At 34.8% G+C, this 19022-nt stretch overlaps 3 protein-coding genes and 1 non-coding gene across 10 annotated transcripts in view; 1 reads left to right on the top strand and 3 right to left on the bottom strand.

The window, feature by feature from the left end:
• Positions 1-19022, top strand: part of LOC142351793 (dynein axonemal heavy chain 6-like) — a 199474-nt gene that overhangs the window by 7448 nt on the left and 173004 nt on the right. For 3 of the 7 annotated variants that reach the window (XM_075403971.1, XM_075403967.1, XM_075403966.1), the window contains exons 7-18: positions 1619-1826; positions 2208-2258; positions 2889-3251; positions 3517-3637; positions 4105-4256; positions 8792-8944; positions 9570-9716; positions 11691-11795; positions 12144-12191; positions 12676-12837; positions 13077-13279; positions 15850-16081. In XM_075403971.1, the coding sequence (XP_075260086.1) occupies positions 1619-1826; positions 2208-2258; positions 2889-3251; positions 3517-3637; positions 4105-4256; positions 8792-8944; positions 9570-9716; positions 11691-11795; positions 12144-12191; positions 12676-12837; positions 13077-13279; positions 15850-16081 (1945 nt within the window). The remainder of the gene's footprint in view (positions 1-1618; positions 1827-2207; positions 2259-2888; positions 3252-3516; positions 3638-4104; positions 4257-8791; positions 8945-9569; positions 9717-11690; positions 11796-12143; positions 12192-12675; positions 12838-13076; positions 13280-15849; positions 16082-19022) is intronic. The other 4 variants (XM_075403972.1, XM_075403969.1, XM_075403970.1 and 1 more) reach the window with 3 other exon arrangements.
• Positions 1-19022, bottom strand: part of LOC142351794 (uncharacterized) — a 338941-nt gene that overhangs the window by 194233 nt on the left and 125686 nt on the right. The gene's annotated exons all lie outside the window — the stretch shown is intronic.
• Positions 1-19022, bottom strand: part of LOC142351795 (uncharacterized) — a 192012-nt gene that overhangs the window by 47305 nt on the left and 125685 nt on the right. The window lies entirely within an intron of this gene.
• On the bottom strand, positions 16799-16871 carry Trnar-ccu (transfer RNA arginine (anticodon CCU)). The gene has a single exon. It is a non-coding gene; the product is annotated as a tRNA-Arg (tRNA).

Raw genomic sequence — 19022 nt, 5'->3', positions numbered from 1 at the left:
TTGTGGCTTTTGACAAAATTCTTGTATTTGGGTTTCTTTTGCGGTCACTTGTCACAAGAACAACAGTTCGTTTTGTCGTTCATAGTAGGTCCAATGTGAAATATGCAAGAGTTCCTGTGACTAATTTACGGTTTTAATGGCTTCAACTTTTTCCTTCATTTTTTCCCCTAAATTTGCGATTTTTGCGTGCAATTGATGTTTTATTTGTAGTCGTATGACATATTGTGAATAGTGGCAGGTCTCAATATCTACCTATGGAGTTATAAATGAATTTTTTTCAATTCTTTTAGTGGACACTTGATAGTTTTTGTGACTTTGAATTGATTTGATTTTAAAATTATCAACGTGATAGTGATAATTCATTTCTTCATCGGTTTCTCATTTCTTCGTCATTTCGTCGTCATTTTTTTCAACCTGTTACTTATTCTTCATCTTTTTTTCATCATTTCTTCATCTTTTTTTCAACTTGTTACTTAATTTTTTTTTTGTCACAGGTCCCATTCACTTTGTAACTAAATGCTAATATGTACTAGTTTTTGTGTTTTTTAATCGATGTCCTCACGACATTTTCTGTAAGTTTTATTAAAAACATTGTGAGCTTTTGTTGGTGGTCAATAATTTAGTCTCAATTTTGCCTGTTTTTTGTTATTTTGCCTGTTTTGGTTTTATCTTTCATTTTTGTTTCTATAAGTCTAAAATGCTATTGCAGCTATTTTTGTACAATCTGTTTTTATACGATAATTGTTACAGCCAATAGATTTTTTTTTCTCTGATGCAACGGATATATTTTTTCTCTTTTTGCATCGGATAGATTTTTTCAATGCAGCCTTTTAAGTTTTGTTCTTAATTTGATCTTAGAAGCATAAAGGAGCTGCGGAGACATAAAAGGGCGTCTCATTAAAAGGTTGATATTGTATTGATTGATGTTTGATTTTATGATTTTTTTCTGTGCTCTGATATTTGTTGTATCCTTTTAATGTTCACTCTGGTGCGAAAATAACAAGCTCATGTATGGTTTCCATTTCACCGATTTTTGGTTGAAGAATGACTTGTTTTCAGAAATTAGTTTTCTGAATGACAAAACTGAAAACTGATTTTCAGTCAAGTCTTTTTAAAGCTTTTGTTCACATGAACTTCGAATTTTTCAGTTCCTTTTATCTTTCAGAATTTGTTTTTACCGAATTGTTCCATTTTCATTATTGAACTTGCATATAAGAAGCAGACTGAGGAACTTTTTTTGAAATCTTCCAGAACTTGAGTAGTTTCTGTCTTTTTCTTTGTCTATGAAGTTAAATTTTTTGACCAACTTTCAGTTGTATTTGTTAAGAATAAGAGGGCCATTTATTAATGATGGCTAGGTCTCATTTTTTTCCTCTCATTTTCTGGTAAGGTATTAATGCTCAAACTCGAAGGTAGGAAGACGGCGGTTGGATTTATTTGCAAAAATTCCAGTTTTCAAAATAATTTACAAATTTAGAGTTGTCTACTTTTTCTTTGAGAATGAACGTTACTGATCCCCCACTTTTGCCATATTGATTTGTATCATAGTCTGAATTTTTCTTTTTGGGGCATGTCATTCTAGATTTTTCTTTTATTTGCATATTTTGTTGGATTGCAGCTTCATCCGATTGGGTGACTACCTAATTGTAAACACCATGCACATTCTGGCCATCAATTCAGTCTCAACCCTGTTGACCTACTTGAGTGACCAGGTGAACAGAACCCCTTCTGGGGAGGAGATCCAGGCTATGCAACTGGCAATCCCAGACCATCTTTCAGAGGAGGAATCAGAGATGACATTGGCCGAGAGGAAGGAACAGGAAAAGGTCAGCTATTTATAGTCTGCAGCCACTCTGCCCCCCATCTTCCATCCTCGATTCTGTCGACTACCCTAGTCGAAAGTTATCCAAGGCGATATAGCAATTAAAGCTCGCGCAAAGGAGGGCGCACTTTTGGGGGAGGGGGCTTAGGTCTCTGATGGAAAGATCTTTTTTTTGAATAAATACTATGTCTATTTTGTTCTATAACATATTATGTTTAATTATTCCCTCATCAGCCTAATGTGTTATTTGGGTTTTGTTTGCCATCCAACTAATCTATTCATTATATACAAGCGAAATAACATCAGTTTGAGCACCTTCTTTAGTTTCCTTTTTCAGTTTGTTGATGTTGTTTGTTTGTTTTTGTTTATGTTTGTTTCTCTGCAGGAGGATGAGTCTACGGACTCTCTTGACTCGTCTTTGACTAATATAGAAGAGGTCTGTCTAATCCTGACTTCATCTCGCTATCTGTCTACTATTTACATCATTTACATAAAAACACAAATGTGCAAGTTTTAAAACGCTGAAAGTTCGCAGCACCAGAAGTTAAAATGACAGAAGTTCCTATATACACAGTCGTAAGTTGACTCGCTGGATCTTTCGGCGTTTTCAAACTGGCAAATTGCGTGTTTTATGCGAAGCTTCGTGACTCTGACTCAATATCGCGAACCGCTTCGCGATTCTCGATAAACTCCAGAAGTTCGAAGTTCTTAGTGACTTGAAGCAGAGTCACGTAACCTATGATTAACGTCATAAAATCATCTGTAGTAGTTAAGATGGACGCTAATGCCGGCTATTGACCTAATACATTTTAGCCGACAAAGTGAACAAATTAAGTAAAATGAAATGAGAGCCAAAAATAATGCTACTGCGCTAATATAATTATATATATGACTGCTAAGAGAAATCCAACATTGAAAAAATTCGAGATGATTTACGGAATAAGGACACCGAAATAGACTTTATAAATGTTTCGAATTGTCATTCAGAATAACCTTGATAGTTTTTAATTCGCTTGTTATTTTGGCAAAATGGAAATCATCTTCTGCTACTGTGTACTCATTTCAGGCCCGCGAGGAAGCCGAGAAAGCTGCTCTAACAGACCGGGACGAACTCGGCGGAGAAGACGACCCGAAAGAGAAGGAAATTGTGCCTATGTTTTTCTCAGAGCTGACCATGGATTCCGGTGACAAAGGTCTCGTGTTCAAACCCGACCGGGCTACCTTTGTGGATAGTTTGAATGAAATAATCAAACATTTTCAAGACAGTGTTTTATCTGTTGAGAATTTAGTTCCTGATAAATATTTTGATGCTTTTACTAGTCCAAAAATTAACGACAGATATGAGGAAAAAACGTGTGGCGAGGGTCCTCAACTCCAAGCAATGTTTGACGATGATAAACATCTTAGAAGCATCATTGAGAGCGTCAAGGTAACGAAATATATCACTTTTTGCGTAACTGAGATCTGTTTCCCCCAACCCTGTCAATAAATAATTTTGCATTCATATGCTTATGTTAGCTGACTTACTCAGCTCCTAAACTTATAGCTGATATAGTTTTTTTAAAAAGTGGTACTAACCATAACATTCTAAAGAAATCTCCATAAGCATTTTCGAGGACGAAACAGATCCTGTAACTTTTCACGCAGTCGCTATAATACTGCAGCATTGCTATAATTGCGATTTTTTGTTTTAGGAAGCTGTAACAACAGCATTTGACGCGTCCTTTCTTTACAAAGAGACTTTCGGACCATTTGAGTCTTTCTACTATGAAAACGAAAGACTCGATTTGGAGAAATTGGGGACTGGCGAGCATGGTTAGTGACGTCATTGTTTCCTTTTTCCCCTGATTTACTTAAAGGCTTTTTGAGAAATAGTTGGGCAATTTTCTATAATTTTTTCTGTTCTCTTTTCAACAATACTTCAAATTGGTAAATTACAAAAATGTGAGGGGTTTATATGTTTCAACCCCTTCTGTTTTGGTTTTGCTATCTTAAATAAGACAATAATATAATTTATTCAATACAACTAATAATCCACAAAGCTATTTTTGCGCCGATGACGGCAATAAATGTTTTCTGGCCTCGATATAGGAAGCGAAATGAAAGGAATAAGAAAAAAACTAGGTTTAGTGTTGCTGATATTATTGTCATTCTTAAAGTTGATTTTTGTTGTAAAATTCAAATGAGTGAGCAATTTGCAGTGAAGATTGGAGAAGTTTTAGCCTATGACATATTGTGAAATTTGTGAAACAGTTTATAAGATTTGTTTTCTTCTTTTTCAGAAGTGGAATTCTTCGCCAAATCTCTTGAGAAGTACCACATGCAACACTCACAAGCACTCAAGATTAAAGAGAAGAGACCTCTGGGCATGCTGATGGTTGAGACGACAGATCTGAAGAGTCTTCTGGTTCCATCGCCTCTCAGATGTCTGGATGTGAGTACCATCATGGACATTAGAACAAACTGCCTGGACATTAGAACATATTTATAATTGCATATTTAATTTATAATTACAGCCGATTGCATACAAGTCATTAGTTATGTGCAATCGGCTGCTCAATTTTGATTAAAAAAGAACTAAAATCGGTGCAGATTTTGTGTACCACTGCTCAAAAATAGTTAAATGAATTTATATTGTTCCAGGACTTTGATAAAAAAAAACAGTTTTAATTTATCATTTTGGATCAATGATCACCCTTTTCTTGCCTCGCGCATATCTTTTCTGTTTTTCCTTCCAATGATCGGTTCTTCCAGCTTGATTTTTTTGTGTTTCTTAAAAGTTTCTCTAACTTTCTTATATCTTTTTTGTCGTTGAGGTGCTCTGTTGACTTCTTAGTTTGATTTCTAAATTCAGAACCTATCTTCATCCGCTGTCGGTTCTGAGCCTCAAAGTTGTCCATCTATGGAGATAAGGTTCTGCCAGATTATTGCCTGTTGTGCTGCTTTCTATTTATACCTCTCCTATATCTCTACGTAAATTAATTGTTCCAATATTTTTTCAAAAATGGGGGAATATATATGCGAAGCTGGCTTTTTTCTTCAGTCAATATTTCACTTTGTGTTTACGCATCGTAGAGAAAAAAGAAAGACACCATTTTGTAGCCCTAGGATTTTTTTTCATTTTTATTTTAAAAGTATGAGAAATTTGAAAAAGGGAACTCGAAGGGAAAACTGAGAAGGAAAAGAAATTTTCGAAGGGAAAACTAAGAAGGAAAAGAACGATCGCTCGAGGGCGGGCGTGGGTTAGATGGGATTGATTTTTAGGATAATACGAAAAATTTTGTAGTAAATTTAGTAAGGTTAAAAGGAGATTTTCCAGTAATACATTACACTTTCAAACCTAAAAATTAACAAACTAAACTATATGCCCAAAAATTTCCAAAAAAAATGAATATTTTCGTTTTTGTTCTCAAAATTTTGTTTTAAAAACATTTCCATCCGTCTTTCTGTTTTCTGCTGGTTATAAGTTTTTGTTGGAACCATTTTTTCCCTTTATCAAAAAGATTGTTGGAAAATTGAAGATTCCAGGCAATTTAGAGCTCTCAAAATAGCAAAAATCAACGTGAAAATGTAATACTAAAAGCAGAAAAATGCATTATCTAAATTTTCGAGTTGTTTTTGGAAAGAGTTTCTATTAGTTTTAACGGAACTAAGCATTGCAGTTTATTCAAAATCATGGAGACGTAAAAAAACTGGTTTCATGGAATGATCATAAAATAAGCCAAATTCATTATTGAAAAGTAAAGATGGGAAATCTTTTCTTGTCTTTTTATTTGTATTCCTTATGTTGTCAGATGAGATCGTCCGAAGTAACCATCTCTATTACAATGAAATACAAAAGAATTTGAGACATTTAGAAACAGTTACAGATTTTAACGATTGCCAGGTTGAATAACTTTATACACATTTTCATAATTTTTTCTCTGAAATTTAGAAAATTTTTTTTCACTTTTCGGTATTTTGAAATTGTACTTCAAATTGAAGTTTTCCAGACTGTGAGCGATACTGTAAATTAAAAAAAATTACTTTTTTTATTTTGCAGGTCCTCAAATATAAAACAAAGAGTGTTTTTGAAAGATGAAAAAAGTTTTGTTTTTCAGTTCAAGTAAAAGTTTTGTATTTCTTCCTCATTTAATCAGAATTAACCATTTGAGTATGAAATTGAAAGATAGATGAATTTCAAAATATAGATAAGTACGGATGAAATTGAAAGTTATATAGTCTATGGATTGTCGGGTTTAAGATTTTAATAATTTTTCACATTTTGTCTTTTTGATAATGAGATAATTTTCCCTTCTCTATATTTTGAAATTGCTTTTCGAACTGATCTTTTCCATTCTTTGGACATTTCTGTAATTTAAAATAGTATATTTCACATTGATTGCGAAACTCCTCATATGAAAACATAAGTTTTCTTTGAAAGAAAAAGGAGATTTTTTTTGAGTTCTCAAAAAAATTTCTCTTTCAGTTCTCATAAAAATTTTTGACCTCCTATTCCTTTAAAAATACTCTCACTTAAGAGAGGGAAAAGGCCAAAACATTAAATTTACTGATAACTGAAATTCCTCAAAGCTACCAAATGAGAAATTTTACGAGCAGCTTCCTACTTTCTTTACATATTAAGAACAATAAGAGGCAGAGTGCAAATACAACCTTCGCCTCCCAAAAAATAAATTTTAGAATTCAAAAATTTTTCTTTTTGGCGTCTGGTTTTTACAAATTGTTTGTCATCATCCAAATTTCTCTTAATTGTTTTTTTTCTGAAAAACTAGGTGAAATTCTAGAGGCATTTTTATCTCGGTAATCGTAATATTGACACTTAAATCGTAAATTACCTTTTTGAAATATTTAAAAAATTTTTTTGTCATTTTTGATGTTTCATAAGCATAATCTGTCCATTACTTTTTTGAAAAAATACGCAGACGTGTCGAAAGTTAATTTTGTAAAAGACAGACTTGGTTTTGAATTTATTTAAAGGCCACACGTTCTAGCAAAATTTAGCTAAGTATTTTTCTAAGTTAGAATACTTCTAAGTTAGAAAATTCTAAGTTAGAATACTTCTAAGTTAGAAAATTTTGCTAAAAATTGTGGTTTTAAAAATTTTCAGAGCCAAATTTGTATCTGTCAAGCCTAACTTTTAACACGTCTTCGTTTTTCATTGAAAGAACAAATGTGCAGATTATGCTCATGAAACAGCAAAAATTACATACATTTTCCAAATTATACAAAAATTTCACTTCCGTTTTTAGTGCCGTTGTTACAATTACCGCGATACAAATACCCCAAGAAGACCACACATAGTTTTTAAAAACAAAACAATCAAAACATAATTGAACGGTGTCGAACAATTTGTAAAGATCAGATGCCAAATAAATATTTTTAAATTTCTATTTTATTTTGGGAAGTTTGTAAATTGCGAGGTTTGTATTTGTGTGCGTGCATACGGGCCTGTGTTGTGAGTGTATGCATGAGTGTGCATTTTTAGTGTATGCGGTTTTTGTGTAAGAGAAAAAAAGAGAATTAGTTTGAGAGAAATTGTTCTTTCAAATGTTAGACAAACAGGCAGAGAGCGAGTGTTCTGGCAGAAATTATAGAAAAATAGAAAACTTTCTTTAAATTTGTTACAGATTTCGAATTTATATATTTCCAATACCAAGGGTGTGTTTTTTCTAAACTTTTTCTCTCTGTTAACTTGTGTGCGAGGTTTTGAAAATTTATTTGTGCCCTTATTGAAAATGACAAAAAAAATTGGAAAACCTTCAAAAAGTTCATTTCAGAATTTACTGTCAATTTTACAATATTCGATACAACTGTATAGTAAAGTACCCACCTAAATTGACAGAGAAAACTTCCAAACCATGTGTAAACGCTGAAGAATTTTAAGTATTATTTACATAAAAAGGAAAATTTCAATTTAATTCCGTGTTGATGTTTGTATTTATGTATTTGTGTTTGCGTGTGTGTTTGTGTATGCATGCTTTTGGTGCGTGTATTCATGGGTTTGCGTTTCTTACACTGTTCGGTATGTTTGTATGAGAGAGGGTGAAAGGGATAGTAATTGTAAGATAGTTCATTCAATTGTTAGACACAAATAGAGACGCAGCGCAAAAATTGTCACAACGAAAGAAAAATCAGAGAACTATTAAATATTTGCTGCAAATTACGGCTTTAAATTGGTCCGATACTAAAAGTTTGTTTTTAAATGTCTTTCATGACACTTCTTTGAGATTTTGAAAATTTAATTGTCATGAATCATCGAATTTGAAAAAAAAAATTCTAAAATTTACGTGTTACGTTTCAAAGTTTAGTGTCAGAATTACAGTTACCGATACTATTGCCTCAACAATTTCACACGTAATTTTATAGAAAAAATCAAAGAACACCTAAATTAACAGTGACGAGCCTTGAGAAGTGATCAATTGACAAAAACAAAATTTAAAGTTTTTTTATGGTGTGGGGCTTTGTATTTGTGTGTCGGTGTTTCTTTGTGTAATGTATGCTGTGTTTTTTGTGGTTTTTCCGTGTCTTGCAGATTGTACTACACTTTTCTTTCGACAGTTGGTTTTTTTGAAAAAAGACGACATGTTTTTTGTTTCAAACAGTACAAGTAATTTTCTCAATTATTCAATGCATATAAGTTGCTTTCGAATACTCGCAACGGATTCTCTGGCAGAATTTATATGTTTCTGCAACCTTGACAAGTATGTTGGAACATTTTGTGCTACGCACAGACTCGTGCGAGCCGTCTTGTTTACCTTTTAATAATAGGATCCTTGCCGATATATTGTTGACTTCTTCATTGTTTGAGCTGACATTGGCGTTCAATAACATTATCCAACAACATTATCTACACCATTGCTCCCAATTTGTCGGTATTTTGGTGCTAACTGTTTGACTGAGGTTTTGCAGTTATAAGTGTAGTTAAATAATCAGCTTCGATTTCGAGTGTTCAATGTCATCATTTTTTAGGCACTCAACCAAGTATTGCCAACCATAGCGAGAAAGAAGCTGGACAAGATCTTGGAGGAGGCAGACAGTGGGGTTTACAAACTGCAGATCAAACCAGAAACCACTATTGACTACGTTGAATGTCTGTCTTTCCTGGACCAGATACAAGAAAGGGTGAGTTAATTCAAACAATAAATGTTTTTTTTGCATCTTTTACGATTTTTTTGTTTCGAAAAATTGGTTATGCGGCAGTTGCTTCGGGTCTTTAATTTACTTGCTGTTTGTTGTTTCTATAATGGAGTCCTTTGGGCTGTGAATATTGTAACAGATTGCTTAGACAGCTATTGATTTTGTTTTTATTTTTATCTGTGAATCGTGATCAATTAATATTTCAGGTTGAGAACAATGAGGTAATGTTTTGGTATCAAATTTCATCCCCAGTTGATTTCGTTCATGCATTTTTCATATTTGTTGGGACATCGGTCTGAAGGTCATTGTTGTATTTTTCATTTTGACAACAAAATTGTCCGTCAGAAGTCTTGACAAAGTTTAATCTACCAAATTGATCGTCAATTTTATTTCCTGAGAAAATTGCTGTTGCTTGCTTTACACTGTAGCTCCTGTTAGGTTTAACACTCGGGTTGAGGAAACTTAATCACTTTAAAACAATTAAAACTATTGACCATTAGACCCTACCACTAGTTAGGCAATGTTCCGTGATTATTTCGTTTCGTCAACCCCGGTATTAGCATTAAGAATCTTCTAGAATAAATAACGTCACTTTTTGTGTGTTTTGCAGATTGACAGTTTGGACGTGGAGGCTGACATAGTGAAAGCACTGTACAAACTGATAGAGAAATACGAAGTCCCCCATCCTCCAGCTGATAAAGTCCTCTTCGACACTCTCAACGCCAGCATCACTACTCTCAAAAACGCCATCGACAAAGTATGTGTCACATATTTTTTGAACTTTATTTTTTTATGTCCAAAGATAAAACCGACCAAATCTGTAGTATTGAAGTAGTTTTGGATTTTAGTGTGATCTTTAAATGCTTCATTTTTCTTTTACCTTTTGATTTCCACAAAGTTTATCAGAACAGCTGTTCTTTTGTTTTCAGTCGATTTTCCAGTTTGTTTCCTCAGCCTTGATTTCCTTTCTCAATTTTTATTGTGGAAATCTTTTTTATCAGATATTTTAAAAACAGCATATTTAAGTTTGTCGAAATGCATGATTTTTAATAGGACTTTTATCGTACAAACTTTGCCAGACAAAACTCCAAAAAAAATTTGGACACCAAGCCCTTTTTCACCTTCAAATTTATGCTTTAACGTCAAAGTCATGAGTACTTATGCTAGTTAAATCTTGGCTTTAAGTTAGACTTTTGAAATATTTTTTGGATTAATTTCATCTGTTTTTCAGTCACATTTTCTTATTGTCGTCTAGATCAAGCAGAAACTAAAAAGTCTTTCCAATATTTTTTGTTGGCATGGCGAATGGAATATATAGGTGTAGAAATTGTTTCACGGAAAAAGCAGGAAAGATGTTCATTACAATTTCACGGATAATGTCAAAAAAAATTACACCAAAAAATTTGTTAGGCCAAGTAAAATAGCCGAATAGAACTTGAAATTAAAGAACTTCCATTTGCGGAACTAAACCTTGAATTGACCAGAGGATGATTATAAAAACCCTTTAAAAAGTTCAACACAAACTGATCGAATTTTCTTTTGACATGATCAATGTTTAAACCCAATTTATAAACACTATTGATTGGTTAGAACGTAGTATTTAGAGAAGTTCGACTTTTTTCGCATAACAAGTGTCGTCAGCTGCGCTTGAATAAAAATTCGAAAAGGAAATTCTATTCAAAAATGAGTAATAACATTATCGGTGGTGGAAATTAAGAGAAAACAAAACTAGATTTGGTTCATGGTATAGCTTTGTAAATGGAAGTTCTTTAATAAGCAGTTCAGGTTACTATTTCACTTCGTCTAACATTTTTTTGGTGTAATTTTTTTTCGACATTTTCCGTAACATTGTTTTCACTATCTCCTGCTTTTTTCCGTGAAATTATTTTGCATTCCCTGGGCTAGTATCATTTTTTGCCCATTCTGTTCAATTTGTATTCAAGGTCAGCATTAAGAGATGATGATTAAATCAATTCAAAATGAATAGAGTGAGTATCGACAGCGAAGTCAAAATAGAAATGGGATAAATCAATAAATCCCAGATTTAAATGACTCTTAATTAAACTTTTTGTTGTTCGTCTCAGTTACCAAGGCAAAGCTTTTTTTAATTAATACTGGTCCCTTTATTCTCTCATTAGGACGCGGGAGTAAAGTTAACTACAAAGCCAGTTAAAATAACAGGTACTGTTGATACTTTTAGTTCTAAGAAAGCAATCAATATTTTTTCTGTACTTGTTGCAATGAAACATAGCCGGTCGGTTGCGAGAAAACCAGCCGGTTGTCATGGGAATCGATCAAGTTGATTTTCCAGCAATCGGCCGTTTATGTTTTTCCTGAAACAAGTATAGATGCAATTCAGTTTCGTTTTTTTCGCTTGATTTAGTTACTACAGTTTTTCGGAAGTCAGCTACTTCCGCCCAGTTTGATGATGATTGTTATGCCAGGCTTTTGTTAACGAGAAGTCACAGTGTCCTTGGCAGCCAATATTTTTGAAGGAAACATCTAACTAAGGAGTTTTCGAATGCAATAAGAATAAATACCAAGATCATTCTGAGCTAGATAATTATAGATACAAAAATACGAATTTAGATTAATACACTGATCTAGAGGGGACACAGTTCCGAAAATTGCATAAATAAGAATGGCACACTTTATAAACTGGTGCCAGTTTTAGCGAGCGTTTTGTTTGTTCCCGGACAAGACTGAGCATATTGAGTTTGAATATTTTTAGGCTGTGGGTGAGAGAGATGCGAACTTGGATCTGTTCTGCAAAGAGATTGAAAAGGATATTGTGGAACTAAACAAAGTTGTCAAAGAGGTCAAACAGGAATCGCAGGTTTGTCAATTTTGTTGTTCGATTGTAGCTCATTCTAACATAGCTCATATAAAACTATAGTTCAATTTTTTTTTACTTTGAGCTAATATCGAAATCAGTTCTCAGTCATGTAATCTGGGTTATCGGCTTCGGTTTTTAAAGCTGGGTCTATAAAAGAAGAACTCAAATTTTATGATCTACAATATTTTATTTAAACATTGTGCCGTTCTTTAAGGTTCGAAACTTAAATCGTGCATTAATTGAAAAAGTACGAAAATTGGACACAAGGTTTAAGCTAAGTTGGTTCATTGATTTTTTTACATTGCAGCTGATTTTCGAATCAGTTATCACCATAATTTTATTTTCAAGGACTTGCATCTGGACATTGCTGCATTGCGTAATTTGAACCACGAAACGGTAATAAATTCCCTGGTCAATTTATTTCCCAAGGAACCCTGTCAATGTCATTTTCACGATGTTTTAAAGTGTCATTCTACCTTTCATCCATAGCAGCACTAAACATGTTATCTTATTCATGTTGTTTCGGGCAGATGTCATAATAGAACTTTTTACATTTTCAGAAAAGTATTCATTTCATGGCTAATATTTACATATATTTGTGCACTTATTTCATGTTTGATGTGGAAGAAATTTAACATTCGATTAACCGTTTGCGACAAAAGTTTTAAATGTAGAGTTAGCCAATAATTTTTTGGCAAAAATTGCTTAACTTGTATTTTTGTTACTTTTGATACTTTTTTATAATTTGTCTCATTGATATAATAGTTAATAAAGTTTGACGATTTGATAATAGTTAGATTTTGATAATAATTCCTTTTGAAATTATAAACCAAAAAGTTCTAAATTCGTTTGATTTCTCAGTTTTGTCACTGAATTTTAGGATCCGAAAATTCTTGACAAAGACGCGGACAAAGAGACGATCATTTTGAAGCTGAAGAAATTGCAGGATAAAATGACACAATTGCAGAACAAGGCTTATCAGTTCAAGTCATATCAAAAGAACTTCAAGGTCGAAGTCACGCGGTTCGAGGAATTGGAGGAGGTCTGTAGACAATTTTCACTTTTTGTCAGTTGTGAGTAATTTTTGTCATTTTTGTTGTCTCATGAAAGCTCAGAAAATGGCTTTTCAAATCTATATTACGGCAGTTTGTATTAGGCAATCTTATTTTCAGATGCAAACAATTATTTGAGAAAGCTAAAACATTTTGACCTGCTCTAAGGTCAAAAGAATTTTGTACAATCTGTTAATTTTTTGTATTTTTTATTTTTTCTCTCTGCCAGGTGTCTTCTGAGTTGAGATTGAAGCAGCTATTGTGGGACTCAGTCCAAGAGTGGGATGTAATGTACGCCAAGTGGTTGGAGGATAAGTTGCTGGACCTAGATGCCGAGGAGATGAACGGAAGTGTGACCAAGTTCCAGAAGTATGTGAACCAGTTGGAGAAGGGATTGCCTCCGAACACTATTGTGCCCATACTGAAGCAGAGGTAAATTGATAAGTCATCAGCCACAAAGTCATAGCGAGGCAACTATTCATCTGGTCAAATTATTCGCTTACAGTGAATTGCTTTGCGACTTTTTCCATGTGAATTTTCTATGCAATGCATTAATCAAACTGTGTCTTTATAAGGATATTAAGCTAACTGGTATTTCTTTCAAAAAGTGATTTTAACAACACCCATTTTTTTATTTTGCGAAATTTGAGTTTTCGAAACCTTTAAAATACCTTCAAACTATCAGCTATATACATTGGTTTAAAACTAAAGGTGTTTAATTGCTCTCGTAGAGAAGCAATTATTGTAAACGAGTGTCTTTTTATGCAAAATTTTCGCTGGACTGTTTTGACTTTTCGAGTGACTTTTCCGCCCTTGACTTTTTGCACTTTTCAGTTGACTTTTAGTATTAAATTGCCGCCAAAATTCTCTCTCAATCACAATTTCAAGCAGCTGAACTCAATTGACGGCAATTTATTACTAAAGTCAAGTGAAAAGTGCGACGAAATTGGTGCCATTTTCATTTTAAATCTTAATAGTGGTATATGTTAACCTCTAATGTTGTTTGAAGTTCACTATTGAACTTCTTAGTAAAATTTAGGCCCCCCCCCCGACTGAAGCAGGCTGCAATTGATTAGAGCTCCCACTAGTCGTTCGAGAGCAATTCTTCCGACGTTTAGTCGGTTATGTTATATATTTTAGCTTCAGGCAATATGAAAGAGATATGCGATTAAATACAAATAGAAAATATCATTTTCAGCCATTTCCTTCATGAATAGGTTATTAAAGTTGCAAACCTAAGATGACCCAATTTTACTCTCTACTATATGATTGTTTTTATTTGCTCTCCTACTGTATGAGAGAATCCATTTTATCTTTGTTTGTCACAAGTAAATTAATATTATAACCATATGGTTAATATACCTGAAACAAACAATAATTCAAATAATTCAAGCAAATATATAAACATCAATCAATTTTCAACCACATTATAAAATTTGCTTCTGATTGTTTTCTTCCTAAAAATAAAAATAACTTTTTTTTATTTTCTCGTGTATTCCAACAAAAAAGATAGCTTTGTCGTAATTTAAGAAAACAATTCATACGTCTTTTTCAATAGAGAGTGGAAATTGATGCATTTTTAGTTTTTAGAGTGAGTTGAGAGGGCTCTTTATCTTAATCAAGTCTTTTATGCAGAATTTCGGCTTGAGCGTTTTGATTTTTCGAGCGACTTTTACGGTGCCTTTCTTTCACTTGAAATCTTTATAGTTTTATATAATAACATCTAATGAAACCTCTCATTTATCTGAAACCTCTCAATTAACTTTTTATTCCGCCTGCTCCTCCGCTTCCGCCTCCTCCACTACCTCCTCCCCCCCCTCCTCCTCCTCCTTCTCCTCCTCATCATCCGCGTCCCCCCTTTCCTCCTCCTCCCCCACCACCACCGACTGGAACAGTTTGGCTGCAATAGATTAGAGCTCCCGCTAGTGGCTCGAAAGCTCTTCCGATATTAGTCGGTTATATTTATCAATTTTAAATCAATACAAAACACTCATCTGCTGCCTTGATTGGAACTTTTAGTTTTCATGAAAAGTTAGGAGAATTGACAAATAAACTGATCGCTAATCTATTGACGCGTGTGAAAAAATGGCTAATCAAATTTTCGCTGTAAAATTGGCAAGCTTTCCTGTTCAGGATTTTTAAATATTGAGATGGAAAGTAGAGTGCTACGTTCTCCCCCGAAGACGCTGTTTTGTGGTTGCTATCTATTTTTTCCACTGAATGAGAGAAGCTGTTACTGACTGTGTTTATTTATTTTGACTTCTGGTGTAGTGAAACAAAAAAGGTTTTTAATGGTTTTTAATAAAGTTTTGTCATAATTAAAGAAAGCGTTCAATAGCAATAATGAGATTGATGCTTTTTTTATCAAGTCCTAATGAAGATCTTCCTACATCTGATGCCGACATGCCAAGTATCAATAATTAAAAAAAATGAATATCTGGGTTGCAAACATAAGGCTGGGTGCACAGAAAAGAGTCAAATCTGAGCTGAAATTTAGTTTGCTGCAGTTAAATAGATATAGTTCTCTTTTCAATGACGCCACCTTTGTTTCAAAAAGAGTCGGTCTGTCAAAACTGTTTTAGCAAAATAATATGTCGGGCTGGCTTATAGTTCCTAACCCTTGAATAATTTGGGTAGGTTGTTGGAACAAAAAGCTCCCTTTTTGTTTCTAAGGAATATTCTGTTCTCTTGGATCATTTCTTCGCCTTAATTTCTTTTTAACGACGCGCTCTGTGAAAGTATCGACTCCATTTCCTTTGAATAATAGGATGCACTTTTCTCGGATCTTCTCTCCCCCCCCCCCCCCCCCCCCCCCACACACACACACACACACACACACACACACACACACACAATGATGGTAAAGGTACCATAATGGGTGCGGGCTGTAATGTGAAAGACCCCTTTTCTCTTTTAAAAAGTGCAGCTTTGTCAAAATTTTCTTCAATTTCTTGTAATAAAAATCGCAGTTTCATTCAATTTTGATATTCATTTCTGTTTAGAGTGGACTCGATGAAGACTAAAATGCCAGTGATAGTGGACCTGCACAATCGTGAGTTCAAGGCCAGACACTGGGAACAGATCCACGCCACTCTGCAGTACACCTTCTCAGATGAGAACCCGATGACACTCGGACTGTTGATTGGAATCGACGCCTTCGAGCACTCTGAGAAGCTGCAGGAGGTGTCTGCACAGGCATCAAGCGAGGCGTCTCTCGAGGCCATGCTCAAAAAGGTCCAGGGACACTTTGTGATACTTTTTCAAAAACTATTGGATCTTTTCTGTTGTCCCCCATGCAATTTTCCGCAATTTTGCAGCCCCCCCCCCCCCCCCCCCACAAATCCCACAAATGTTTGAATATAAGCACGGCGTTCACTTATAAATGCACGGCATATACAGCAGGGCGAACTAGTAACCAAGAACAAAGCAAAGTTTTTGTAAAAGACAAATTTTATCTTTTTTGGGGGTGGGGTGCAAACCAACTGGTGTACGCGGGCTGTGTGTGTGTGTGTGGGGGGGGGGGGGGGGGGCATTTTGTCTATGCGCATTAGTTACGAAATTAAGGGTTCGCAGTTTGCGATCCTACAATTTCATCAATAAATTTGTAGTGCAATAAAGGGGAGAAAATCAGAAATATTAAACGGGTAAATTCACTTTTGTGGCTAGAATTACGGTTAGATATCAATCGCATAATAAGTCATTTATTGCAAAAGCATTCATCAAAAGTCCATTGTCTGATCTCAATGTTATGGCAGAAGGGATCTTTTCCGTTTGTGATAAACCGCTGATTTTAATTTGCCATAATATTATCTTTAATTTTGCTCGTTTCGAACTATTCCATGTCAAGAATGTGTTAGAGATATGATTATCCGTTCCTTATAAAAATGAAAAACGGATTTGAAATCACTCACTTTAGGTTATTGATAGATTTGTCAGTTAATGTAAAAATGGTACCCGCGGCGAGACTCGAACTCGCAATCTTCTGGTTAGGAGCCAGACGCCTTATCCATTAGGCCACGCGGGCTTGAATGAGGAGTGTGAGCAATAAATTATATACCGTCTTTCATGCTAAGCTGTGTTAAACAAATAATTAAATGCCTTACAGAGCTTGTGTTTAAATCACAGGAGGCTCAGTCGATAAACATTTAACATGCGCCCTACGTTTTGATTAAAACAAAACCGTCCAAATCAAGAATTACTTTAAAGGTTACACGACAATTTTAAAAGGACAGTAGAGCGAAGGTATTAAAAACAGCCTTTTGCTGTTTTCAAACATCAGACTAGCGCATTTGGCCATGCCTCGCGGGCCGTGCCCATATGCCTTAGCGGCCCGCGGCCCTTTTCTCCGACTTTTTGGTATCAGTTGTCCTAGCACCGTATTGGGATATATTGATCTATTCTGTATAGAATAGATCCCCTCTCCCCGATCCGATCTGAGTACCAATTCAAATGCCCCATTTTTCATATTTTTCTGTAATTTTTTTGTTTTAATTTTGGTGAAATAAGCATGAAAACTGCACACTAAATAAAGTTCAGGTAAATTTACCTGAAAAAATACCTTAACTTACCTGAAACGTTCAGGTAGTTTTGCCTTACCTGAACTTACCTTAACTTACCTCAACTTTACCTGAAAATTACCTGAAAAATTAAGGGGGCACCACCTGAACTTTTACCTGAACATACCTTAAATTTACCTGAAAAACACACCTGAACAGTTAAGGTAAAATTACCTAAACTTACCTGAAAAACGCGCAAAAATCACCTTAAAATTTAAGGTAAAAATACCTGAATGAATACCTGAAATTTACCTTAAAAATACCTTAAATTTAACCTGAACTTTTAAGGTAAATTATATTAGTTAAGGTAAATTTACCTTAAAAATTAAGGTAAAAAATTAAGGTGTTTTTAAGGTAACTTAAGGTATGTTCAGGTAAAAGTTCAGGTGGTGCCCCCTTAATTTTTCAGGTAATTTTCAGGTAAAAAGTAACGGATTTAAGGTAAAATTAAGGTGCGTTCAGGTGTGTTAAGGTAAAGTTCAGGCAAGGCAAAACTACCTGAACCGGTTCAGGTAAAAAAATTTCAGGTAAAATTACCTGAAAAATTAAGGTAAATTATGTGTACACAGTCGACTGGGGAAAAAGTCTTACCTTGTTCATGAGAATCTTTAGTTTCTTTGATGACTAGAAAGGGTGCATTGCTGAGGCCCACGAGGGAGCAGCACCTAAACCAGAAGGCAGTCTAGACGTCAAAGAAAAGAAAGAGACCCAAAAAAGCTAAGACAAAAGCAGGAAGGGAGCAAGAAAAGAGGAGCGCAGACGACAAAAAAACGAAAGGCGCAAGGCAGGCGAAACAGAAAAAAAAGCTGTTTAAAACCAAACAGCGAGGAGCAAGAAAAGCGAGAGAAAAAGAGAAAAGGCACAAAAAACTGGGTTGTGTAGGCTCCACAAAGGAGGATGTGGAAGTCTTAGCTTGTTCATGAGAATCTTTAGTTTCTTTGATGACTAGAAAGGGTGCATTGCTGAGGCCCACGAGGGAGCAGCACCTAAACCAGAAGGCAGTCTAGACGTCAAAGAAAAGAAAGAGACCCAAAAAAGCTAAGACAAAAACGGGAAGGGAGCAAGAAAAGAGGAGCGCAGACGACAAAAAAAAACGAAAAAAGAGCGAAAAAGGGGCGAGGCAGGCGAAACAGAAAAACAAACCTCTTCAAAACCAAACAGCGCGAGGAGCAAGAAAAGCGAGAGAAAAAGAGGAAAGGCACAAAAAACTGGTTTGTGTAGGCTCCACAAAGGAGGATGGGGAAGTCTTAGCTTGTTCATGAGAATCTTTAGTTTCTTTGATGACTAGAAAGGGTGCATTGCTGAGGCCCACGAGGGAGCAGCACCTAAACCAGAAGGCAGTCTAGACGTCAAAGAAAAGAAAGAGACCCAAAAAAGCTAAGACAAAAGCAGGAAGGGAGCAAGAAAAGAGGAGCGCAGACGACAAAAAAAACGAAAGGCGCAAGGCAGGCGAAACAGAAAAAAAAAGCTGTTTAAAACCAAACAGCGAGGAGCAAGAAAAGCGAGAGAAAAAGAGAAAAGGCACAAAAAACTGGGTTGTGTAGGCTCCACAAAGGAGGATGTGGAAGTCTTAGCTTGTTCATGAGAATCTTTAGTTTCTTTGATGACTAGAAAGGGTG

The sequence above is a fragment of the Convolutriloba macropyga genome, chromosome 13 (genome assembly GCF_964194025.1).
Source record: "Convolutriloba macropyga chromosome 13, txConMacr16.3, whole genome shotgun sequence".
In the NCBI taxonomy this organism is placed as follows: Eukaryota; Metazoa; Xenacoelomorpha; order Acoela; family Convolutidae; genus Convolutriloba; species Convolutriloba macropyga.
The sequence above is the reverse complement of the archived record's forward strand: the minus strand, read 5'-3'. Positions and strand labels throughout refer to the sequence as shown.